A 27,950-nucleotide genomic window follows, 5' to 3' on the forward strand; every position below is an offset into this window, starting at 1 on the left:
ACTGTGATTAAAAAGTGGCGATATGAAACGTGTGGCTAGAATTTGTTGAACTCGATATTTAAAATACAGCTTAATTAATTTTTGTTTATCAGAAAAGAAAAAAAAACTGGGTCGTTTTGTTATTTTTCATAAATCAATTCTTACTAGTGGTCCCGCAGTAGTCGAAATTCGACTATAATTAATTGAAATTGTAAGTTTGTACACTATTATGATTCTATTGTCAAGGACTTTTATACTTCTTTAATCGCAGATTTCGTCAAGACTATACTTTAGACAAATATTAATAAAGAGAAAACAGTTTAATCTATTCTCAATTTGACAGACTATAACTGGCAGACTGCAAAGAAAAGTTTGAGAATAAATAGTATGCATGCGTGCGTGTGTCAAATACATAGTAGTGTGTGTAATGTTTTCTTTATTTATGCATTATTTTAAAAAAATATTAGCATTGTGCACTTCTTCTCTATAATCTCTATAAGTGTGGAAAATTTCATACTCCTCAGTCCGCGCAATTTTCGTAAAAAGGGATACAAAGTTTTCCCTTCACGTATTAATATATAGATTAATATGATTGTATGGTAAAAGATAGAAATGAGTACCTAATGCAAATTGAGATATGGAATTTGTTAAAAGTTGTTTAAACCACAGGTAAGTAAGGAAACTTTTCGTTCTCGTTAAAAGTAATCACTTTGATTTGTTTCGAATGATTCGTTTACCGGAGGATAAAAGAAATTAGATTACAAAACTAAGCGAAATTAAACTTGTTTTATCTGAATTAAATTGCTTTTCTTAAGAAATAAAAACGTTTATTAGCGATAAGTATAATCCTCAAAGGTCTCGATCCTATTATAAGTTGGAAGTTAATTTCATTTTAGATGTTTTTTTGGTATCCTTGAGTATGTATATTAAACCTAATTTACGTAAATCACGAATCGAAATATTTCTTGTTCACGGAGAATTTACGTAGTAATTTATTTACGGTAGTGGTAGTCAGTTGAGTTGATAAATGCCAGCGATAACAATCTGTATTTTACGTAATGACACACGATATTTTTCTGTGTTGTGGACGACTCGATAATTATTATTATGATGGTTTTTTTTTATTGCTTAGGTGGGTAGACGAGCTCACAGCCCACCCGGTGTTAAGTGACATAGACATCTACAACGTAAATGCGCCTTGAGATATAAGTTCTTAGGTCTCAGTATAGTTACAACGGCAACAACCCCACCCTTCAAACCGAAACGCATTACTGCTTCACGGCAGAAATAGGCGGGGTGGTGGTATCTACCCGTGCGGACTCACAGGAGGTCCTACCACCAGTAAAATGGTGGTTAAATGAAGATTTGAAGGATAGCCGTTATTTTGACGCCGTGCACGGACCCCTCGTCTCAGGGTGATTGGCAGCACCGATTCGCATTGTTCTAAACTAATTAAGTGTGTAATCAGGACATTAATTAATTAATGAATATAAAGTTATTTTTAATATTTGCATTCCCAACAGATAAAACAGATAAATCTCGCACAGCTGTTCTTTGGAAATAATTCGCTCAAAAACTCTGCATTCGTACTTCAATAAATAAGTATTACCAGAGGCTTCTGCTAAGGAGAATTACAGTATTATAACGAGAGAATTATAACGTTTTCTTGCATTAAAACTGTATAATCTCAAAACTTACTAATTTTACAGGAGAGTGTTTTAAAGGTTTAACATGTGATATTTTTAATATTAATCATCTTTGCAACATGATTTTTTTATTTTTTACCAGTTACATTATCTATTAGTATTTGAAAGTAAGATAAAATTATGTTTTAATTTTGTAATAGTAGTCAAAGCATAGGTAAACTAAAGAAAAAAAAACTATAACTAAACTACGCTCTTTTGATAGTGTTTATGAGAAAAATACTGGTGACACCAAATGATTTCGCATATTAATTAAATTTCAAATATTTTTGGAAATTGTACACTTTTAATGCGAAAAGACTATATGTATTGTTCCATGGGGAGTACTCTGAGGAATTGTTCGAGATGATACCGGCATCTCGTTTTTACCACCGGAGTAGAGTTCATCCATACTACCTGGAGCCACTGCGGTCATCTACAGTGCGTTTCCAGAGGTCTTTTTTTGCCACGTACCATCCGGCTATGGAATGAGCTCCCCTCCACGGTGTTTCCCGAGCGCTATGACATGTCCTTCTTCAAACGAGGCTTGTGGAGAGTATTAAACGGTAGGCAGCGGCTTGGCTCTGCCCCTGGCATTGCTGAAGTCCATGGGCGACGGTAACCACTCACCATCAGGTGGGCCGTATGCTCGTCTGCCTACAAGGGCAATAAAAAAAATAAAAAAAATGTATATCTAACGAGTTTAGTTTCAAAACAATATTTTTACAGTATTTTGGAGGCCCAAAACGGTTGTTTAATTACGGCAGTGCTTTATAAGGTTTCATGAACGTGTTAATTAAATTATCCATCATCAAACACTCGAGAAAAGGATAATTATTTGGCTGTCTATGACAATCCGAAATCTTCTATCTAACTTTTTATGAGTTGGTCATTGGTTATGGGTGGTCATTTATTTTCACAATTAACAAGTATGCTTACAACTTATTTGTGTTGAAACAAATGAATTCCAATTTTCCACGTAAATATTAAGATCACCGTTTTTGGTCCATAAACTACCACTTTTCAATAAATTTTCCTTTTAAATAAAAAAAAATCTTAGTTCCTAATCATCGATATATGTACGTAACCACGGTACCGGTAACTAACATAGAATTAGGGACGGTTCTAGTTGTCAAATAACATATATGCTTTTATCCATCATGCTTCTATGCATATATAGAAATATAGGCATAAAAGCAATACGCTAAAAGCACCGGCAGATTGCTGTAAATAATACAAAAAGTTCACGCAGATTTTTCGTCACACACAAGGGATGTTATTACGCACCCGTGTAAAAAAAATGCTACGTCATTTTAAAACGGTTTTTTTTTCATACTCATTCACTAAGAGCCAAAGGGACTATTCCAGCTACGCGCGGATGGGTATGTGAGCTCACAGGCTCAACCTCAGAGAATTTGCTAACACTAGCCCTAGCAAGAGCTGTAAGTACTTCGCAGAAACTGCCACCGCATCGAAACCGCGACCGCTGAGAAGATCGGGCGAGAAACTCAGTGGAATTTGTCTGCGTTTTCTCAAAATATATCACTTTTTAGTCTTTGTAACTAAAATAACGTGAAGCTAATAAGCAGTCCTAGATTTAACGGAGCACATTGTTTTACATTTGATCATGCTCTTTAGTAAGACTTAATAGTAAAATTTATGACAACTAAGAACATTTCCACAGATGATATAAATTTACGCTAGATAATGGTAGAAAATTTATGGTATAAACGATGATATAAACACACCGTAGTCAACAAAATCGTATCAAATTTGAAAATGTATGTTAGCTTTCATTACGCAGGTAACCAGCTTAAACTTGGTTATACTTTAACAGGTTCGTCTTCGTCGCAAATATGAGCACTTTGATGATCTGAACTTAAACTTAAGTAATCAGTTTTGAACGGTAGACATTAGCTTCCTAAAGTTATGTCAGATGACAGCGAAATTTATATGTACCTGTGATATAATTAATTATGTTTGAATATATCCTAATTTGCTATATCAAACTTATGAGGTTAATATTTTATGTATGTTGCAAATGGAGAATAACCGTGTCATTGGTGTAGAAATTCAAGTTAACGTTTATTGATTAAAAAAGTATATATAGAGTAAAGTCTATTCGCAGGATATACATAGTCAGGTCATAAATTCTGTCACATGTTTAAGGTAAAATAATTGAAACAAGTTTATTCATTATGTAACCATTCATATACCAAAATGAACTTAACAAAACATAGATTCTTATGACACTAAAGTTTATTCAAAATGACCTCCGTGATTTTGAATACAGGCCTTCAATCTGCGCGGCCAGTCGTCTCATCTTTCTCACAAAAATGTACCTCTGATAAGCCCCAATAAGAAACTCCCAACCATACCATGAGCGAGGATGGAAAATGACCTCGTTGGACACGCGGAATACGGTTGCTCGCTTCTTCATTACTGTGTGCGTACACCTTATCATTTTTTTTGTTGTAGCTCTCTTCTACGTTAAAAAATTTTTCGTCCGAAAAAAGAATTTCCCGATATTTTTTTCCCGCGTACCGCTTCAACAAAGCGCGGCATCTCTTCAGTCTCAGGTCCATTAGACGAGCATTCAAACGATTTCCTGTTTTTCTTCGATATGGCCGAAGCCCTAAGTCTTCATTTAACACCCTTTTCACCGTGGTTCTGCTTAACCCCATCTGAAGGGCCAACAGTTTCTGCTTAGGTTTTGGATTTTTTTGAATTTACGCCTTCACAGCTTTTATCATTGCTGGAATCCTAACAGACCGAGGGCGACCACTTCTTGACCTGTCATCTACACTAGAGTCTTCATTGTATCGTTTGATGGTACGATAAACGAATCTTTTGGTTATATTCAAATTTTTCAGTATGTTAAATATTTGAATTGGCGCGTAACCGCAACGATGCAACGCAATAACTGCAACACGGTCTTCTTTAAGCGTCCACTCCATATTTAAAAAAGAAGTAAAATTCTAAATGTATACTATTTTTATTTTCATGAACAATTCGAAATTCGAATTCAATAAACTTTTTTGTGGCCAGCATTCTAAAAGAAAAGTTTTTACTGTGTGACAATACTTATGACCTGACTAGGTATATTCCGTAAATATACAGAAACCCTGAATATGGAAAAGCGCGGTGGATACCTACATATGCACATATTGGAATCCTTTTTATTAAAGTGTATTGTGTATGTACCGATTAGATCTGCGAATAAAGAAATCTTTAGCCGCGAGTATAGGAGTTGGGACGCTTTTTTTTTAATCCGCGAATAGTGAAATGGCAAATGAATGAAGCGCGAATAAGCAGCTTTTATTTTAATTGAAAATAAATTGTATAATGAGAGTAAAATACACGATATTGAACCGTTAAAGTAATTTTAATTAAATCTTCGTATAATAATTATAATTTTAATTTAATCTTAACTCACTAAAGTTAAGGAGATTAATAGATAAAATATATTTTATGAACTTGATAACCCTGTACTCCGCATTTCCGGTCACTGCCAACTTATGATTTGTTGTTCTACGCGTCCACTCGGACCAATTTATACGTTATTCACGAATTTGAGTCGCTTGATGGGCACTTTGTTCCAAATCTTTTTTTTCTTCAATGCTTATATGGGTGGACGAGCTCACGGCCCACCTACTGTTAAGAGGCTTCCGGAGCCCATAGACATCTACAACGTAAATGCCGCCACCTACCTTGAGATATATGTTCTAAGGTCTAGTCTAGTTGCAACAGTTGATCGCCCACAGGATAAATAAGACTAGGTACTTCGGAACGTGCTCACAGATTTTAGCATTTCATTCAACGCTAAGGTCCCGGTAAATCTCATAAGCATTGAAATCCGAAAAACAGTTTTATATCCAAAAAAAAAAATGAAAATTAGTTATTACGTACAGATGGTTCTCACGAAACTCATATATTCACGAACAGATGGAAAATCAATTTCCCGTGCGTTTTCATTATAATATGTATAATAAAGACGACGATTCAGTAAAAGCGAGATATAGCGTCGATATTATCGATTTATTGTCTTCTCACCGATCATTTACCGTTACACGAAAATATAACTATGCAGTAATGGTGGTACTGGTTACTGGTGGTAGGACCTCTTGTGAGTCCGCGCGGGTAGGTACCACCGCCCTGCCTGTTTCTGCCGGGAAGCAGTAATGCGTTTCGGTTTGAAGGGTGGGGCAGCCGTTGTAACTATACTGAGATCTTAGAACTTATATCTCAAGGTGGGTGGCGCATTTACGTTGTAGATGTCTATGGGCTCCAGTAACAACTTAACACCAGGTGGGCTGTGAGCTCGTCCAACCATCTAAGCAATAAAAAAAATAAAAAAAATATTTGTCAATTTTAATAGATTATAGATAAAGTGAATTTTGTCCGAATCGTAACACTTCAAGTCCCTTAACGTAATCACATATACGTAAAATTTATCGCCAAGAATCGTGGGAGTTGACAGGGATTACAACGGTCTTCGCCGTGGTATCCCCATGGACCTGTATTACCTCGACTAGTGACAACTTTATACGGCTCCCAAATAGATCGTTATGAAAACATTAATGTAATTAACAGATCACAGTTACGTTGTGCTAATTATTATTTTGCCTCATTATATTAAACACGAACGTATTATGCATTAAATATGCGCATATTTACGTCAGAAATACGGTTTCGTAGTTTTTCTTGTTTATTTATTTGCCTACTATAATTACGTTTGAATGCAAATTTTTGATGTTTGTGTTTGTTAACCGACACTGGATAACGAAAATCGGATTGAAATAAATCAAAATATACACACATATGTATGTACATACCTCCTACCTACATAACAGTTACTCTATTACTACATTTCCCATAAAAGATAAATATATTAAAAAATTTAATTAAATTTTAAATAATTTATCTTATAATGGGACCTCTGTATACATCCGGTTTATTTTTTAAATGAAAAACTCGTCATAGTATATTGAAATTTATTTTATGCTACCAACGCTGCAACGGGGCGAACCATAATTAACAAGAACCAAATAATTAAAACCCATTTTACGGTTTAATCATGTTACGATAAAAACGTTCGGAAATAACATACAGTGACACTATTAAATGCCAAATTAAATCGTAAAAGTAAAACTTTAAACTGTTTTAAAAGAATGGTGAAGGAACACTACTTATCTTCTTAGTCCTGTTTGTTTGCATCATCATTTATTATTTCCATACTGTTGATGTATTATGTGTATGTAAGTATATTAGTATGTATTGTATGTAAGTATGTATATTGGTATATAAATATAGGTATATATTTCATATTAAATGTAAACGGTATATATTTTGTTTATTGTATGTATATATTTTCTATAATATATTATCTATAGTACACCGCAACATACCTGCTATATTTTTTTATATTTTCCAGAATTTCTATAAATTAAACGGTTGTCTGGAAGAGATCGCTTTTAGCGATAAGACCGCCTATTGTACAAATGTATGTTTTTTTGATTGTTTTTTTTGAATGTAAATTGTGTTTTGGTGTGCAATAAAGTGTATTCTCTCTCTCTCTCTCTCTCTCTAAAAGTAGTTTTAATCACGTCCACTACTACCGAAAACACCAGAAAATATTAAAAAAGCAAAATGTTTCCATAATACCTGAAGTTTAAATATGTCGTTGTAATATTCACCTAGATAGTTAAAGTTAATAAATTATAATTAACTTTTTTCGCTTGAATATTTCATAAAAATATCGAATTAAAAGCAAAATGTCCATTAAAACATTTTCTCCGGTTTTCACGATTCGTAATTAAAACTACTTTTACGGCTTAATCTCAGTTTTGTTTTCATTCCGATCCAAGCACTCGCCGCGTGCTGACGTGCTCATTGTTCGTTCGATCGCCCGACCTCGGTTCGTGGCACATCTGGCGTCCAAGTGTTTTCTCGGAAGTGACTACCTGTGCTAATTGCGTCGCACCGCCGTTTGTGAACGGGCGGACCCCTAAATTTCTGGAATTCGTTCGGCAACTTAGTGGCCCGTTTGTGAGCGGACGGTTGTGTGCCGTAACTAATCGTGATTATTATAATCTTGGGGCCTCGCCGTAAGGCGAGTTTGTTTAAAGTCCCGGGGTAGCCCCCCCTGGGCACGTGACGGTTAAAATGGAGTCCACGATCGATCTGTTCGCGGAATTCCTCCCTCTGAGGTACCCGACATTTTCGGCCGAATTTTTAGAATTTAAAGCCAATCACGCCGCGAACTCAGAAGCGGTCTCCGTCGCGCCCGCCGCTCCCGTGTCTCCAATACTCGCGAGCAAAGCTCCCGCGTCGATCGCTGCGGTCTCGGTTCCATCCCTGCGCTCATCCGCAGCATACGTCGCGTCCACGCGTTCATCCGCGGCCTCCGTCGCGCCCACGCCGTCCACTGCCCCCGAGCGATCGTCCGTGGCCTCCGTCGCGACCGTCAACCACGCGCTCTCTAAAACGCCCGCCTGCGGGTCGCCCGCGCCTTCCTCTTCATCCGACTCGGAGTCGGACATAGAGGTCGATCCTTCCCCCGCCCCCTCGACTGATGGATTCACAGTAGTCCAAAAAGGTAAGAGGCGAACTGCGGAAGCCCGAGCTCCCGCGGCCGCCAAAGTAAGCAGAGCCGCGAACGCGTCGCGCCTCCGTCCACCGACCCCCGTTGCTCCCCCTGCCCGTGCTACACCGTCGCCGCGTCCGGGAGTACAAAAGAAAATACAAACCCCTCCCCCGGTAATCCTTCAAGAGAAGGCAGCCTGGGAACGAGTTTCCCTGGCCCTTAAGGCCAAAAATATTAATTTCACGAATGCCCGTAACCTCGCGAACGGCATTTAAATTAAGGTTCAAACACCCGACGACCATAGGGCCCTCTCTTCTTACCTCCGTAAGGAGCGTATAAGTTTCCATACGTATACGCTCCAGGAGGAACGCGAACTCCGTGCCGTCATACGTGGCATCCCTAAAGAGTTGGATGCCGAACTCGTCAAGGCCGACCTTCTGGAACAAGGCCTACCAGTAAATTCAGTGCACCGCATGCACACCGGCCGCGGTAGGGAACCATATAATATGGTTCTAGTCGCCCTCCAGCCTACCCCCGAGGGTAAGCAAATTTTTAACATACGGACCGTCTGTAGGCTCTCCGGTATCGCCGTCGAAGCCCCCCATAAAAAAGGCACTCCTAGCCAGTGCCATAACTGTCAACTGTACGGGCATTCTTCCCGTAACTGTCACGCGCGCCCCCGATGCGTCAAGTGTTTAAGCGATCACGCTACGGCCCTATGCACTCGCGATCAAAAAACCGCGACGGAACCGCCTAGCTGCGTCCTGTGTCGAACACAGGGTCACTCCGCAAATTACCGCGGATGCCCCCGAGCCCCGAAAATAAATCGCCGCGTCGCCCGCCAAAATCGCCTCCGAGCTTCCCACCCAGACATCAAAGCCTCGGCACCCTCTGTGTCGCAGGCTAAGCCAGCGTTCGTTCCGGCGCCGGTGCCCAGTGGCTCGGCCTGGGCGAAACCGCTGCCGTACACGAACACGGCTACAACTCCCTCCTCCGCGATTCGTCCCGCCCCCGCGACTCGTCCCACCCCCGTGATACGCCCCTCCCCCGCGAATTTCCCTCCGACAGCGTCCGACAATCTTGCTCTAGCGATCGACTTCTTTCAATCGATTAACTTTGAGCGCGTTAACGCTTTAGGTGACGCCATTCGCGCTGCCTTCACTGCACAACACTTCATCGCCGTTGTGCAAGAATACGCTGACGTATACGCGTCGTTAAATACGTACGTCCTCCCCTCGCTCCGCCGGTAATCAATGGCGTACATAAGTAGAATAAAGCCCCTATCCGTAACGATAGGATTTTTTAACGCTTACGGTCTCGCAAATCAACGTGATCAGGTTTGTGATTTTTTGCGTGACCATCAAATTGACATCTTTTTGGTGCAGGAGACCCTGCTTAAGCCCGCGCGCCGCGACCCTAAAATCGCGAACTATAACATGGTTAGGAACGACAGGCTCACTGCTCGTGGTGGTGGTACCGTCATTTACTATAGACGAGCCCTGCACTGCGTCCCACTCGACCCCCCCGCGCTTTCTAACATCGAAGCATCAGTATGCCGAGTCTCACTGACTGGACACGCGCCGATCGTTATCGCGTCCGTTTATCTTCCACCGGATAAGATCGTTCTAAGCAGCGATATCGAGGCGCTGCTCGGCATGGGAAGCTCTGTCATTCTGGCGGGCGACCTTAATTGTAAACACGTCAGGTGGAACTCGCACACCACAACCCCGAATGGCAGGCGGCTTGACGCGTTAGTCGATGATCTCGCCTTCGATATCGTCGCTCCGCTAACCCCGACTCACTACCCGCTAAATATCGCGCATCGCCCGGATATACTCGACATAGCGTTATTAAAAAACGTAACTCTGCGCTTACACTCGATCGAAGTAGTTTCAGAGTTAGATTCAGACCATCGTCCCGTCGTTATGAAGCTCGGTCGCGCTCCCGATTCCGTTCCCGTCACGAGGACTGTGGTGGATTGGCACACGCTGGGCATCAGCCTGGCTGAATCTGATCCACCATCGCTCCCGTTTAGCCCGGACTCTACCCCGTCTCCTCAGGATACCGCTGAAGCCATAGACATCTTAACGTCACACATCACCTCGACATTAGATAGGTCATTGGAGCAAGTTGTAGCGGAAGACTTCCTTCACCGCTTCAAATTGCCCGACGATATTAGGAAACTCCTTAGAGCTAAGAACGCCTCGATCCGCGCCTACGATAGGTATCCTACCGTGGATAATCGTACTCGAATGCGTGCCCTACAACGCGACGTAAAGTCTCGCATCGCCGAAGTCCGAGATGCCAGATGGTCTGATTTCTTAGAAAGACTCGCGCCCTCCCAAAGGTCTTACTACCGCTTAGCTCGTACTCTCAAATCGGATACGGTGGTAACTATGCCCCCCCCTCGTAGGCCCCTCAAGCCAACTCGCGGCGTTCGATGATGATGAAAAAGCAGAGCTGCTGGCCGATACACTGCAAACCCAGTGCACGCCCAGCACTCAATCCATGGACCCTGTTCATGTAGAATTAGTAGACAGTGAGGTAGAACGCAGAGCCTCCTTGCCACCCTCGGATGCGTTACCACCCGTCACCCCGATGGAAGTTAAAGACTTGATCAAAGACCTACGTCCTCGCAAGGCTCCCGGTTCCGACGGTATATCTAACCGCGTTATTAAACTTCTACCCGTCCAACTCATCGTGATGTTGGCATCTATTTTCAATGCCGCTATGGCGAACTGTATCTTTCCCGCGGTGTGGAAAGAAGCGGACGTTATCGGCATACATAAACCCGGTAAACCAAAAAATCATCCGACGAGCTACCGCCCGATTAGCCTCCTCATGTCTCTAGGCAAACTGTATGAGCGTCTGCTCTACAAACGCCTCAGAGACTTCGTCTCATCCAAGGGCATTCTCATCGATGAACAATTCGGATTCCGTACAAATCACTCATGCGTTCAACAGGTGCACCGCCTCACGGAGCACATTCTTGTGGGGCTTAATCGACCAAAACCGTTATACACGGGAGCTCTCTTCTTCGACGTCGCAAAAGCGTTCGACAAAGTCTGGCACAATGGTTTGATTTTCAAACTATTCAACATGGGCGTGCCGGATAGTCTCGTGCTCATCATACGGGACTTCTTGTCGAACCGCTCTTTTCGATATCGAGTCGAGGGAACCCGCTCCGCCCCACGACCTCTCACAGCTGGAGTCCCGCAAGGCTCTGTCCTCTCACCCCTCCTATTTAGCTTATTCGTCAACGATATTCCCCGGTCGCCGCCGACCCATTTAGCTTTATTCGCCGACAACACGACTGTTTACTATTCCAGTAGAAACAAGTCCCTAATCGCGAAGAAGCTTCAGAGCGCAGCCCTAGCCCTAGGAGAGTGGTTCCGAAAATGGCGCATAGACATCAACCCAGCGAAAAGTACTGCGGTGCTATTTCAGAGGGGAAGCTCCACACGGATTTCCTCCCGTATTAGGAGGAGGAATCTCACACCCCCGATTACTCTCTTTAGTCAATCCATACCCTGGGCCAGGAAGGTCAAGTACCTGGGCGTTACCCTGGATGCATCGATGACATTCCGCCCGCATATAAAATCAGTCCGTGACCGTGCCGCGTTTATTCTCGGTAGACTCTACCCCATGATCTGTAAGCGGAGTAAAATGTCCCTTCGGAACAAGGTGACACTTTACAAAACTTGCATAAGGCCCGTCATGACTTACGCGAGTGTGGTGTTCGCTCACGCGGCCCGCACACACATAGACACCCTTCAATCCCTACAATCCCGCTTTTGTAGGTTAGCTGTCGGGGCTCCGTGGTTCGTGAGGAACGTTGACCTACACGACGACCTGGGCCTCGAATCAATTCGGAAATACATGAAGTCAGCGTCGGAACGATACTTCGATAAGGCTATGCGTCATGATAATCGCCTTATCGTTGCCGCCGCTGACTACTCCCCGAATCCTGATCATGCAGGAGCCAGTCACCGTCGACGCCCTAGACACGTCCTTACGGATCCATCAGATCCAATAACCGTTGCATTAGATGCCTTCAGCTCTAATACTAGGGGCAGGCTTAGGGACCCCGGTAACCGTACTCGTCGAACTCGACAAAGAGGTCGACGTGCAACCTAACCCATGCATCAGCCCGCTGAGTTTCTCGTCGGATCTTCTCAGCGGGTCGCGATTCCGATCCGGTAGTAGATTCATTCGCGAAACAATTGCTCTTGAGTTGTTAGGTCTCCTTCGGAGGCGCTCGGGCAGTTGTTAGCAAATCCCGCCCCTCTTGGCTGAGCCTTTGCTCGCCCACCTGTCCTGGTGAAACTGGAAAGGCCTTCGGGCAACCAGTAAACTTTCAATCATAAAAAAAAAAAAAAAGTTTTGTTTTAATTGTGCTTTCGTTAGCCAATTAAATATTATTTATGTTAGCAATTTTCCATAAGGAAATTACCCGTTCGCGAGAAGCTGAAAATAGGCTACCAGCTAATAGGTGGATGAAAAAAGGAAATTAATTTAACATCACTATTTTCGATAATTTCGCGAGCTTATTTGATTAATGATTCAAGACTAACAAATAAAGTCATATCTTATCAGGAAAACTAAAGTGTTCACTACATTGAAATAGCTGTTGCACATAACGAACATGGGATTAAACCGTAAAAGTGTATTTTTAATCAAACCCCTCCCCCCTCCTCCTCGCGTCGTTTTCCTCATTACTGAGGGTCGTGACTCCCCCGCTGCATCAGCTTCTCCCGTACGATTTCCCTCCATCTGCTGCGATCCTAAGCTTCATGAAGGGCATTGTGGAAGTTGATGTTTAGAGAAAATCGTAATCAAACCCAATAAAACCTTAAAACAAGATTAAATACATGATCCAGCACTTTTATCAACTAGTTATTTTTGGTCACTTTGCTTGTCATTCTGTCGAGCACAATGAGATGTTCGGGCAAGTTAGTTTCGGGTCACGGCTTCCTAAAAGTTAGATTGATATCAAAATAAGTTTAAAAAAAATCTAGGTAGAATAGATAGATATAAATTTAGTTAGAAATAGTTTTTAGATAATTATAGTTTAGATAGATAGATATTATATTTATTGCCTTGAAATAAAATTGAACCATTTTAGAATATAAATATACGTACCAGTCACAAAACAATATTTGGAATTCGCAGTTGAAAAAGTGTAGACATTAAATGACCTGCCTACCTTAGAACAAATTCTGAAATCCGATTTATATAATGTCTCATTTATCTACCAATATGTCTTATTTCTATTTATTATTATTTGATTTCTACTTCTACATGAAGTGGACATATTCGTTAAAACAGAAAAAAAGAAATTTCAGTTCTTTTTTGTGTTTTGGTAGCTAGTTCTACTAAGGTAAGGTTACTATGGTTGTGGAATATGCTTTGTATTTGGACATCACTTTGAAGTCTCCAGTGCCTAAAAATTACGGATTTCCTACTCTTTAAACTTAAATGGCTTATTGAAACCATCCAAGCAGTTATAATATCTTAGGACTTTAAATATTACATTTAAATTTTAAAAAAAAACAACGGCTTCTACAAAATAAAACTGCGAATACTCATTATCCAGCAATTAAAAAGAAAAATTATTGTTGTGGAAGAACAAATTTCTTTTTAGAGCAACCGATATATGAATCGCTTCGAATTTTTAAAAGATGCAACTTACCTCTAACCCCCATATCGTGTGACAGGGTTTTTCTTTTCGTCATGAAAAGTCGAACTCAAAGACTTTATGGAGTGAGGATGTCTATTGACGGATTAAAAGTTGGTGTCGGCTGAGCACAGGGCAACATTGTTTTATTTTTGTGTACATTTTAGAAGTAATTTAAAATTACTATCTTGCTGTATTGCGGGTTCTGCCACACGGTAGACACTGCTATCCATCTTGAAACGTCTCCATTTTGGGATATCACTGCTGTCTTACCTTACAAACAACAACGCATGGATGTATTTATAGGAAACCCGAACTTAATACTGACTTACGTAAATTTAATGAGAATAAGACACGAAATTAATAGGCATCAGATCAAAAGGTTGAAAAGTACGTGAAATGAAAAGCTAATGGTTTCGAAGCCGCCGCACGTTTTTCGACTCGGAACCCCTTTCTTCGATTTCCAGGTTTTTATTCGCCGCAGACTGGCAAACAGCGTGAATGACAGGATGACAACATACATCATTAGTAGTCGAGAGTTTTCCAAGAAATGTATGTAAGGATTAAAGTACCTAATTAGCATACAAAATTACATGCCTATGTGCCTATGACTGTTCAAAGCTGAAATTGCAAATGTTTCCGAAACTCAACAGTGACTTTATTATACACTCTTATAAAATCCATGATCAGCAATATCAGCATTCTAAGAGTTTACAAACCATGATAACCACCAGTACAGGCATAATTCTAGGAATTGAACTATTTCGTCTACAGAAAAAATGTTAGTTATTTTCTTGTTTAAAGATATAACGAGTATAATTGCTAGTTGAATTTTACTCTTATAAAGATTAAGCAAATATGTGATACGTTTCGCCGCAGATTACAATTTGAATTTGATATTTTTGAAAATTTTTCCATCTCATTCTCGAACAAGACAGGAAAACGCGAATGTGCTGTAAATAACTTATTCCGACACATCTATCTTGGGACAAAGACGAACAAAATGACCTGCCAAAAGTAGTAAATAAATACACTCTTGGTACATTTTTTCACAGAAACATACGTCTGAACGGTATTCGGGGTGGGCACATATACAGCATTTCTCGGACTTCTTTTTTATTATTTATATACTTACAAAATTTGCTGGGAATATTTTAATCTCACTGTGCCTCTAGGCAAAATTGGCTAAGAATGTGTTGTGAGGGAAAACCTAAGAAAAGAAATAAATGAGAAACAAAGGAAGACTTTAAGACCTCCGTGTCTAAGTTAGAAGGTCGTAAAGGTTACTTTATTATTTAGGAACGTATAGGAAGTGCACGAATGAATTGATTCCGCTTGGCAATTTAATTTGCGTATTTACGAATGGTTAAATTATTGTTCTGGTATCACGCAAAACAGTAGTTTCTTCAATTAATCGAGAAATATCATTTTCTTGTCGAAGTAGGTGCAAGCTGTTTTGACAAGTGAACATTGTTCTATGTTAACCCTTTGAGCGCGAGCCGTCGATACATCGACTTTATTATTGTGTTAAAATTTCGGAGCGTCAGAATACTAACTGTTTGCGCAGTTTGATTATAGGTATTACTTAGGTATCGACCTATACATGGACGTGTTTTAGCGTACTCATGTATAACGTTTTATTTAATTTAATAAGTTAATAACATTTATTAAAATATCATTTAAAAATATTTTGCTGTGAATTTTGCATAAAACCAAAATAAATGCTAACTTCTTTTTTTCAAAAATTCTTAGCAATTTATGCCAAAATGTGAAAATAAGCTCAGCACTAAAATGGTTAAAACAATTTACAAGACGGTGATGATTGTCTTAAACGTTTGACATTTTGTATATTCATCTGGTCCATTTACATGCATCCATAATATCGTTCATAACGGGGTTATTGACTAAGATATGAAAATGAAACGAATTTACCAAGATTTGGGGGTTTTTAACATAAATCTAGAAAGATCTTCGCAGTTGGTCATTGGCTTGCAGTCTACAAAAAACCGGTCACACCGAACGTGTAGTGTGTTCCATTTTTATCATGTGAGCGGACCTCATTACCATTTGATCAGGGTGATTCTAGTGGATCTGTGTGCTTAGTGCGAGTTTTTTAACGTTCTCGATAGCGTAAAAGTTAACCCAATTCCGTATGCAGTTGGAACAGCGTCCCTAGCGGCAAACGTACGCAAACGATCCCATTCCATACAAATATGTGTTAACTTTTACGCTATCGAAAACGTTAAAAAACTCGCACTAAGCACACTGATGGTTTGAAACGGTTGGCTACGAGAAGAAATATTAGATTTCTGCATATTCTATCAGCTCTTAACTAAACAGCGCTTCAAGGTAGTGCTTGAGGTACCTACTGCGAATGTCATTGTGTTATTCGGTCCCGGAGTAAATAAGTCTATTTCTTACATGGCTTGCCCGTGTGTTTTCTATTATCTTTTGGGCTTCATACTACAATACTTTGGAATGAATTTTCATTCGCGATATTTCCTGTATGTAAGATTTGACTTTCCTCGACATGTTTTCGAAATAAAACGGGAGTTTTATTACCTAGATAGGTACGAGCTTGCAAACTGTCTAACGTTAAGTTTTTAACGGACTCCTTTCATCCAACATTAGATCTTCAAACCACTTTGAGACATGAGGTCGAAATCTTAACGCTTGTCCCATATTACAAACCGGAACGAACGAGTGCCTCGCGTTAGGCAGGATAGTAGTACATGGCCTTACCTATCTTACCACTATTTATAACGACACGGTTTTGCCGCTGGCATTGACGATGTCGGTGCCACTTCACACCAGGTGTTCGAAGTTCGACTGTCTTTGAAGGATTATGAAAAAATATGTTTTCGCAATGTAAATAAAATTGGCTACCGAAATTCAATAATTAATCTTAAACAAACAGAGACATTGTTTTTCGTCGTTTCCTTTTCGACAAGACAACATGCTCATATTTTGTAATACGATTTAAATATAAAGGACTTAAAAAAATAGGAATTTTCTGTTTTCAAAAAAAATATTGGAATTTTCAGTTTTCATATTTCTTTACATAAAATTTGTACGATGTATGAATTTCAAAACGATATTTTATTCTGCAATACGGAAACAATTAAAACGATCAATTGGAAATCTATAAAAAATAGGTACATAGCTCTAAAATTGTAACAAAAAAAACAATTTGTTTATAAAAAAAATATAATTAACTGCAGGTTTTATTATTTTATTGTTATTCTGAATTTACATTTTTACATTGTATGAATTTCATTGAAAGCATGAATGTTTGAATTTCATTCATACTCTTATTGCCAATTTAATTTGAAGATGTTGTGAACTATTTCACTGTCGTTTGTACTTATCATTTAGGTGACATTTGTCATGATATTCTTCTTGTCAATTCATCAGCTGTTCGGAATTGGTAATCATTTTGTTGGTATCAATAACTATGTAAATATAAATAATCTATATATATATAAAAATGAATTGCTGTTCGTTAGTCTCGCTAAAATTCGAGAACGGCTGTACCGATTTGGCTAATTTTGGTCTTGAATTATTTGTGGAAGGAAGAGAAGGTTTAAAAGGTAGCTAAATATGAAAATGCTTGGAATTAAATAAAAATAACAATTAAAAACAAAATTGATGTGTTCCCCGTCGGATGGATTCCTTTTGTTGGTTTTAAGTTTATTTTACACAAAAGTTTAGGTATTTTATTTATCGATTGAGGCACTACGAAGTCGGCCGGGTCAGCTAGTAATAATATAAAAATTGTGTCTTATTATTCAGGGCACTCCGTGAGTGGGTACCAGTACGTCTTACCTATTTAATAGTTACATGAATCGTTTGACGTTTTCGGCGGGTTCATGCAACTAGTCAGTTTAAACTGGATAATGTTCTGATTGCATGACGCACGATAACATTATTTCGTAACATTTTCAAATCATGAACTAACTTCGACTGTCGAGTTTTTATACCCTTATTAAATCGATTAGATTTTTTTTACCTGTTGATTAGATTGTATCCATAATAATAGTTACATCTTAACGGAAATATGAAAAGTTGATTTTGAAATTGTCTGCAGCTGCCTTAATGTTAATATCTTTTAAATACAGTTTTACATACGAAAGCTATTTTCTAAGCAAAAAAAATACAGTTTTATGAATAAAAATAATTAATAACTCGACAGTGATAATCAGTCAGATAACAATTTACTTGATCAATTTAACTAGTAATTTAAAAATCAACGTTGAAAATTAAAAAAAAATCGTCAGGATTGAAATGTAATAATTCCTTGACATGAGTTCCTTCATGCTCAGGCTAGTCCTTTTAATGTTAATTATATGCAGAATTTAGTAGTATTCATGGATCTCGACGGCTACGAAGGTATTTTAAGGTTATACGATAATAGACATCACCTTAGCCAAGAAAAGCCGTTTATGGTACTTATCTAAATTAAAATCGCTATTTATTCTCATAATATACATACTTGTTAACTCCTTTCACAGATATACTCTCAGTATTTTTATGCGTATCACTTATTAGTAACGCTATTTACTATCGTGTCAGCTCTTAAGCCTTGTTCGGACTAGGCGAGTATTTTAGTCGAGTACCGATTAATTTAGTGGCTAAGCTACTCGCTACTCGCCCGAAAAAATAGAACAAAATGGATTGACTCGACTAAATTATTTACTAACCTACTCGACTAAATTTTTGATGCTCAGACACATTTAGCTACTAAATTACTTGGTACTCGACTAAAATACTCTCCTAGTCCGAACAAGGCTTTACGGTGGTAGGACCTTTTGTGAGTCCGCAACCACCCCGCCTATTTCTACCGTTGAAGCAGCAATGCGTTTCGGATTGAAGGGTGGGGTAGCCTCTGTAACTATACTGAGACCTTAGAATTTATATCTCAAGGTGGGTGGCGCATTTACGTAGTCGATGTCCATGGGCTCCAGTGACCACTTAACACCACTCGTCCACCCGTCTAAGCAATAAAAAATTTATTGTAATATTATTTAGAGTAAAATCATTGTTTTCAAAATAACTCTTTAAAAATAATAAAAATCGGACAAGTGGGAATAAAACTCGGTCCTTGAGGATTCCGTGTGGAAGCTAAGGCTCTCCGCGCATTAGGCTGCGCAGCCTCCAGAACACAAATGCACAATGAAAAAATACAAACACTCCAATAATTTAAACATTATAAAAGGATTAGCTGACCCGGCAGACTTCGTAGTGCCTCAATCGATAAATAAAAAACCTAAACTTATGAATAAAATAACCTTTTAAGCCTTCTCTGGACTTCCACAAATAATTCGAGACCAAAATTAGTCAAATCGGTCCAGCCGTTCTCGAGTTTTAGCGAGACTAACGAACAGCAATTCATTTTTATATATACTAGATGTCCCGCAGTAGTCGAAATTCGACTATAATTAATTGGAATTGTAAGTTTGTACACTATTATGATTGTATTTTATACTTCTATAATCACAGATTTCGCCAAGACTACACTATAAAAATATTAACAAAGACAAACAATATTTAATCTATTCTCAATTTGACAACAGACGTCAACAACAAAAGTTTGACAATAAATAGTATGCATGCGTGTGTGCGTCAAATACATGGTCTGTAGTGTGTGTAATGTTTTCTTTATTGATTTACTGTATCTTTTATGCATTATTTAAAAAAAATATTAGCATTGTGCACTTCTTCTCTATATTCTCTTTAAGTGTGGAAAATTTCATACTCCTTCGTCCCCGCAATTTTCGTAAAAAGGGATACAAAGTTTTTGCTTCACGTATTAATATATAGATAGATTTTACTTTATCCACTAAGATTCCATTACCTGTCCACCTGGACAAACATTAACGAAAATGATTCATAGCGAAATGTATTTATTGCCTTTGTCATTTATAATTTAATATTTTTTATTTCTTAATTTACGCGGAAGTAGCTGAACAGGCTCGCTCGCCTCCCATCTGGTATTAAATACTTACCAGAGTCCACCGGCGCTATACATATGTCGTGGAAAACGATCTAAGTAATATTAAGACATGGTTTTGACTAATATTTTAAATGATAAAGTGTTGTTTTGATAAATATCAGAAAAATATAGGGTAGACGCCGTAACGCCAAAGAATACAACGGGCGGTACGTGGACAGAGTCGGCGGGTCAGATAGAACAAAACTGTCGATTTACCCTGTCATTGTGCAGATTATTTGTTGAGAGTTACAATAATTATTATACAAAAGACCTTTATTGACTTTTATTGAAATAAACTCACTTCCCCCGAATACTGATGATGACGGAATTGCCGCTCAGCCATTCCTGGCGCGGTCACATCTAACATGAGCAACAACAAAACGACAACCACCTAGTGGCTTTATTCACGATGTGGGATTTTTTCTCTCTCTCTTTACGCTAGATGAGTAGCGTGAATATGGCCGCTAAAATACGGCGAAAATAACCCTGTATTCAAGTTCGGAGTTAAGAGTTAATCATAAATGAGTGTGCTTTTGTGCAATATGTTTACCAACAGCAATGTTCCCGTACACCTTTCAAATACGGACGTCACAATAGTCGCTTGTGTTTTATCTAAAGTACTCAGTGTCATATTCGCGCAACATTTTCTCACTGCCTTTATTAATCTTGCAACAATCAGACTTATAACAAAAAGCATAAACATTTTTTGTCATCGCCAGTTGAACTCGGTTCAAAGTTTGGTTATTTCTTTAAAATAGATAATTATTGAGTTGTAATGTGATTTTGGCAAAAGTAAAATTACTCAGTAGCCTGTATAGTTAACTAGCGACCCGCCCTCGCTTCGCTTCGGAAACATTAAAACACACATAAAATAAAAAATAAATAAATAAATAAATAAAAAATGAAAAAAAAGTAGCCTATGTTCATCAGGGACAATGTCGGCTTCTAATGGAAAAAGAATTTTTCAAATCGGTCCAGTAGTTTCGGAGCCTATTCGAAACAAACAAACAAACAAATCTTTCCTCTTTATAATATTAGTATAGATTAGTAGTATAGATTCATTAGATTCGTTAAACTTTATGATTAACAAATCTTCATTTCTGTTACTAGTAATTACTATGTAAATTCTTTGCATTTTTTCCCCCTTATCTAACCGTGCATTATTTGTTATTGGTTCGAAGAATGCATTATAGTATTAGCACAAGGAATATGAATGGTTCCACTAGTTGGCCTTCAGCTTTCCACTTGAGAATTCCTGGTTAATTTAATTGAAATGAATTGTGTTTTTGTTTTAATATTACTTGTGTGTTAAGTAGTTACCGGGGGCCCATAGACATCAGCAAAGTGAATGTCGCCACTCACCTTGAGATATGAGTTTGAAGTCTCAGATTTCCAGTACAACCGAAAATCGTTACTGCTTCACGGCAGAAATAGCCAGAGCGGCGGTACCCACCACTAGTAATTACGAAAATTACAATTTTGCGCGTAACCGCGTCCTTTCTTCAAACATGTTTGAGCGATCTTATTAATAATAAAACGCTTGTTGAAGCTATAAGCCGATATTAGCGAAATCGTAATTTAAGTCTATTAAAAGTTCGATAAAATCTTATTCGTAATAAGTTATTGAGTCTTTATAAGCCCGTTTTAAGAAGATTAACGTGACTGTTACTCATTATCGTTTGGAGCTAAAACGTTCAGTAGCGGTCATATAATTTTGAAGTAGCCAGGACTTTATTATAACCTAATTAGTGGTCACAGAATTATAGGCGGGGAAAGCGATGGTGAACGCAGCGTGTGGAGTGAGTGATGGGCTACCATGGTCAGAAGCCATGTCAGCACTACTATATTCGAGCCTGAGTGAATCCTGAAATGCCTATTTCTGCCATGAAGCAGTAATGCGTTTCGGATTGAAGGGTGGGGCAGCCGTTGTAACTGTAACTATACTTGAGACCTTAGAACTTATATCTCAAGGTGAGTGGCGCATTTAAGTCGTAGATGTCTATGGGCTCCAGGCTGTGAGCTCGTCCACCCATCTAAGTTTTAAAAAAAACCTCCAAAAGATTAGCGTGCTGATTTTTTCCCCGACTATGGTTTTGTATTTGAGACTGGCAGCATAGATAATAGGTTTTAACATTCAACAAATATCATTTGATGACATTAAAGTCGAAATAAATGATTTGAATATGATATTAAGTCGTCCTCGCGAGTTATTATATAAAAATTGGGAACAAAATTGAGAAGTCGTCGGGACGCGGGATAATATAATCGCCACCCCCCGATTTCAACGACCGAATAACTTTTTTTTTAAACGTAATGGCAACATGGCGTTCTATCGCACCATTTTAGTTAACAAGCTGCTAGCAATTTTTTTCTTTTCTTACAAAAAAGGCTTAGGTCTTTCTACAAAGGGCTTATAAAACTCTAGTAACCCATTGTAAATAAGACGGTAATTACTGAAGAAATTTCATACGTTGATACATAATGGACGCAAGGAATTGATTTCCGCAAAAATTGGATCCCGTTGACCTTTTTACTGTAGAGATTTTGCTATAGAGATATGAGTCGAAAAGTACCTTGTATCTTAGGCACAAGTATTCAGTATGTCTGTTTTAAGCGACATTGATATTGTGACAAAAAAAAAATTTATTATTTCGCCTTATTTTAATCAGATGCAATGAAAAAATTATAAATTATGAACTCTTCTTTTTATGTATAATAAAATTATCAAATTTCTCGAAAACATTATCATTGTACAATTTTACGTGAGATCCAGTTTAAAAAGAATAAAATTCCAAAATGCATATCAATAGAATAAGATACAACATCCAATTAACAGCTTGGTGTTTGAACTTTAGGATCACGGATTAGATTAAAGACAATTAGAGAACAAGAAATTAAACTTTCAAATACGTATTCTAAACAATTAGTATACTTGAAAAGACGCCGTTATAAATTTACTATTTCAAGGTATCTATACCAACCTTGAAACCTAACTGACGTCCAATTCCCATCTGAAGTACTCGTGGTATGGCGTACTATGGGCCAACGCGGTAACAATATTTGTTGTACAAGTTTTACATTGCGCTTAATTCACTTTTTTTATTTTTTTTTATTGCTTAGATGAGTGGACGAGCTCACAGCCCACCTGGTATTAAGTGGTTACTGGAGCCCATAGACATCTACAACGTAAATGCGCCACCCACCTTGAGATATCAGTTCTAAGGCCTCAAGTATAGTTACAACGGCTGCCCCACCCTTCAAACCGAAACGCATTACTGCTTCACGGCAGAAATAGGCAGGGTGGTGGTACCTACCCGTGCGGACTCACAAGAGGTCCTACCACCAGTAAGATCTTATAAGCGGGGCTAGTGCCAGTCACTTCAACAGCAAAACAAAAATAGCGTAAAAAAACTTTATTTAAGTATCTTCGAAGCTATGTTCCTGGCTGTGAGTTAGAATGAGATAGTTGTGGATTTCATAACGTGCGCGTGTGGCTCCTACGACGCATTTGGAAAACGCCCTGAGTGATGACAATGACTCGCGCATTCACGGCTTTCTGTCAGACCTGACGAAGGGATCGGGAGGGTCATGTATTACATGCCCTAGCCCCCCAAATGTTGCTTTCCCCTGGTTTTTTACTAAGGGCATCTTTACTGATAAAGTTTGTCCGCATCTACATGAATTCGTTTTTTGTTTTTGTTTTGATCTGACAAAAAACGTAGAAAATGTTAATAATATGAAATGAGGTCGACTTTTGCGCTTATTCCAATTTATAAGATGGTTTTGAAGGTCCATCAAATACAATGAAATTATTTTTAACACAATTTGATAGATATATCAAAACGTGCAATAACAAGAACTTGGCAATTCACATTTGGATATTTTTAAGACAACGAACTGTTGGCCCATTTTATTACCTTTATTAACAGGCAATTTGCCTCTTTTTTTCCCTACCTATGCTGATGGCCTTGAGAGGCTATATCAGTGTTACCCTAGCGTGTAGGGCTCAAACCGCAGGTGCTGCTAACACTGGCCCTAGCAAGAGCAGTGCTTCGCAGAATCTACCACCGGATCGAAAACGCGAAGCACTGAGAAGATCCGGCGAAAAACTCAGTGGGCTGTTACCTTTTGCCAATCATTAATCAGCAGTTGCCGAAGCGATAGATATTGTTGCGCAATGTATCGTGGCGATTGCCGCCGACTACCTCGAGAGATGCGGTGTAAATCTCAACAGTATTGTATTAAAAAATGTTCTATAGGCACTCGTGAATGCTTTGCGACAGACAGAGAAAAGACAAATGTAATAAAACCTGCCCGTAAAACAAATAAACGAAACTTCTTAAGCCGCCACTGGCTTAATAAATCTGACCATAATTTCTTTAGGCAAAATTTCTTACAAAAATTAGGTCACGTTCTTTTACGTCCGAAATCGCTTAATTAAAAGCAATCGTGTGATAATTGGATTTACATCAATTAATACATGTCGGTCGGTGTGTCAAGACGTCGAGCTGTACTTTAATTGTGAACTTTGTGTTATAGCGTTTCTAAAAGTTGATTAAACATTTTGTAATGATTTACGAAACTTCAAATTTAGAAAAACATTGAAACCATTCAATATTTTTGTAAACGTGGAGTGTTTATAAAGTATTGTTTTAAGTGAGAACGCTTTCTTGGTGGCTGGTTATGATATCAGTTTTAAAACGAATTTTAGTTTCCAATAAACAAAATATTTTTTTATTAGGCCTTCTATTTATATTCCCCATACCTATTCGCTGGTAGCCTAAAGGACTATTCCAGCATCTCGCGGACGAGCAGGTAAGCTCACGGACTCAACCTTAAAGAATTTTTTAACACTAGCAAAAGCAGTTTTTTTTTCCTACCTAAGCTGAGAGCCTTGAGAGGCTATATCAGCGTAACCTTAACTAGTAATTGAGCTCACGGGGCTCAAACCTAACGACGTTGCTAATACGAACTCTAGCAAGAGCCGTGCTTCGCAGAATCTACCACCGGATAAGAAACGCGACCCACAGAGAAGATCCAGCGAGAAACTCATTGGGCTAAAAGCAGTACTTGGCGGAATCTACTACTGAGTCGGAATCGCGACCCACTAAGAAGATCCAGCGAGAAACTCAATGGGCTAAGGTCTTCTACAGAATAATTACCATTAAAAGATAATCCATTATAATGCGTTAAATTTACACAGTATTTATATTAAATAAATAAACAAATAAATATTTACTAACAATCACGCCACGTTAACTGGTCCCGTGCTAAGTTCGTAAAGAACTTGTGTTACAGGTACCAGATAACGGAAATAAATGTAAGATTTTTATTATACACATACATATATTTAATATACATCCATAACCCTGGAAAAGACATTTATATTTATCATACAAATATTTTCCTTGGCGGGATTCGAACCCGCGACCCCCTTGTGTAGTGACCATGTCACTTACCACTACACCAGACGGCCGTTTAATAATATTAGACCTTTATCGTTTGAATTGTCATATTCAATAAAACAGGTCAACAATATAATATCGACATTACGTTGTTCCGTTGTAACTGCTGATGACATCAAACTATACTTAAACAACCAAGGGAACAAGACCTTTATTAAAGTCACTGTCTGAAAAATATCATTACAAAATTGACGACATAGATTTAAAAGTAAAGACATTATGCCGAAATTTTAATTAAAAATACATTACTTTCTAAACGCCTCCTGTGTTTAATGATAGACAAATGTTATAGTATTTTTACATTTAATGTTAATGTTATTATACATAAAATAACGCATTAGGATCTCGTATATGTATGCAAAGTTACAATATAACTGCGAATGCTAAAATGTGGAGGCATACTGGTTCTCCTACACACCGGCTATTCAGTACATTAAGAGGATTTCTGCTTGTTCCTTTTCCGCTCTTAATTTCTTCCTTTTTCCTGTGTTTCTTTTGGATTATTAATATCCAAATTTATGTACCTTTAAAGAGTCAAAGTTAATGCGTAATTGCGCTTTTTTCGAACACATCCATAATTATAATCTTAATAAATAGCATTTAATACTTTAGACAGGGCGTTATATGTATAATTTTAATGTATTTTTTGCATCGATAGTGAATAAGCTTACGGACCACCTGATATTAAGTAGTTACCAGAACCCATAGATACTTGACAGCAGATTTATATCTCGGTTGGAAATTAATTACTAATTATATTAGATTTATAAAAACAGTGCGTGATTATTAAGTACATGGTGTTAATTCCGTCATCGTGGGAATCATTCATAAAATTGAGTTAATTATTTTTTCATTACCTAAATTTAGTTCTGCCTGCGGGTTTTGAACACTGGTATAGTCGCACCAGTCGATCTGAGTACACCAGGCCTCTTATCTGTTAGGCAACGACGACTTGTAACAATATGAAGTTAAAGGACATCCAAACAAAACACAAACAAGACCAAATTCTTGCGGACGTTCCAGTTTAAATTAAAAAAGGTCTCCTTAACTTATTCGCCGAATCCTTTAAGTGGTTGTAAAGTGGGCCAGAAGTGTGGTACTTTAGTAGAAAACTTTCAGAATGTCGATGATGCTTTTGGGAATTGTTGAAAGTAGAACTTAATATATTTATTTTAAGTTGAAAAGAGGCGAAACCTTCTTAAATTTCTAAGGAAAAAAGTTGATTAAGGAAACGCTTCTCTCCCCTAATAAACCTTTATAAATGAGCTTTAATTTGTCTCTTGGGCTTGATGCTCTGGCTACTGTGGTAATCTGATTATGCAAGCTCACTGCAAACTGAATTGTGAATCTTGTACATTTGTTGTGCTTGTGAAGGTCGGCGGTAATTATTCACGACTAGATCCTTCATCTCGTTAATTAAAACTCAAATACAGTGGTTTACGTTGTGTCAATAATCTATACTTCTATACTAATATTATAAAGAGGAAATATTTGTTTGTTTGTTTGTTTCGAATAGGCTCCGAAACTACTGGACCGATTTGAAAAATTCTTTTTCCATTAGAAGCCGACATTGTCCCTGATGAACATAGGCTACTTTTTTTTATTTTTTTTTTTGGTTTCATGTGTGTTTTTATGTTTCCGAAGCGAAGCGAGGGCGGGTCGCTAGTGTTTAATAAATCCCGACAAAAATAATTACTGTTTCTAAGCTTTACGTATTTCGTTAAGAAATTCAAATTTTTTATTATGTTCATGTTGAACACGTATTAGCAGTGGATAGCGGCTTGGCTGTGCCCCCGGAGTTGTTGGTGTCCACGGGCGACGTCGACCGTTTACTTAAAAATCTTAACGTAAAAAGAAAAACAATGAATACCAAATTGGTTACCAAAACTATTTTGAAGGATTTTGATTTCTTTTCGCAGACTATAGTTTTCAATGACAACAATGAAATTATCAATTAGAATAATTTCAGGTCAACAATAATTGACTTCTTGGACATTTTTTTGCCCTTAATATGTAGTCAGCGCATCAAGCTTTTTTTTAGAGTTATCATATGTCATCTCTAGACTGACACCCATCTCTCGTATAGCCTATTTCGTACAGTCCATCCAAATCTTTTTAAGATACCCCCTTTTCTCTATTGAATCAAAGCGATATAAATACATGGCCGCTTATGATAAACAGCATCCTCCCGGTCCACTAACGGTGCTTTTAGGTACCTCAAGCACCGGTCATCGTTCTGTTCGAACCCGTCGCTCGGAAGGGCGAGTAAATTAACCTACAGACACAGCCCACTGAGTTTCTCGCCGGATCTTCTCAGTGGGTCGCGTTTCCGATCCGGTGGTAGACTGCGAAGCACGGCTCTTGTTAGGGTTCGTATTAGCAACGTCGTCAGGCTTGAGCCCCGCGAGCTCACCTACTAATTAAGGTTACGCTGAAATAGCCTCTCAAGGCTCTCAGCTTAGGTAGGAAAAAATAATTAACAGCATTTGCTTCACCGTTATACAGTCGGTATCACACCATTTGCCTTTAATGTCACGTGTGACAGTAAACGCCCGTTAACAGAACTGCG

The 27,950-nt window shown here is 38.5% G+C and overlaps 2 protein-coding genes across 3 annotated transcripts in view; both read left to right on the top strand.

Moving 5' to 3' along the window:
- Positions 1 to 27,950, top strand: part of ed (hemicentin protein echinoid) — a 104,697-nt gene that overhangs the window by 10,772 nt on the left and 65,975 nt on the right. The window lies entirely within an intron of this gene.
- Positions 6,821 to 8,539, top strand: LOC149501829 (uncharacterized). Its single transcript, XM_089732004.1, has one exon. It carries the CDS (start codon positions 7,827 to 7,829, stop codon positions 8,520 to 8,522), a length of 696 nt encoding a protein of 231 aa, XP_089588130.1. The 5' UTR covers positions 6,821 to 7,826; the 3' UTR covers positions 8,523 to 8,539.

The sequence above is a fragment of the Bombyx mandarina genome, chromosome 12, assembly GCF_030267445.1.
Source record: "Bombyx mandarina strain Sakado chromosome 12, ASM3026744v2".
Taxonomy (NCBI): Eukaryota; Metazoa; Arthropoda; class Insecta; order Lepidoptera; family Bombycidae; genus Bombyx; species Bombyx mandarina.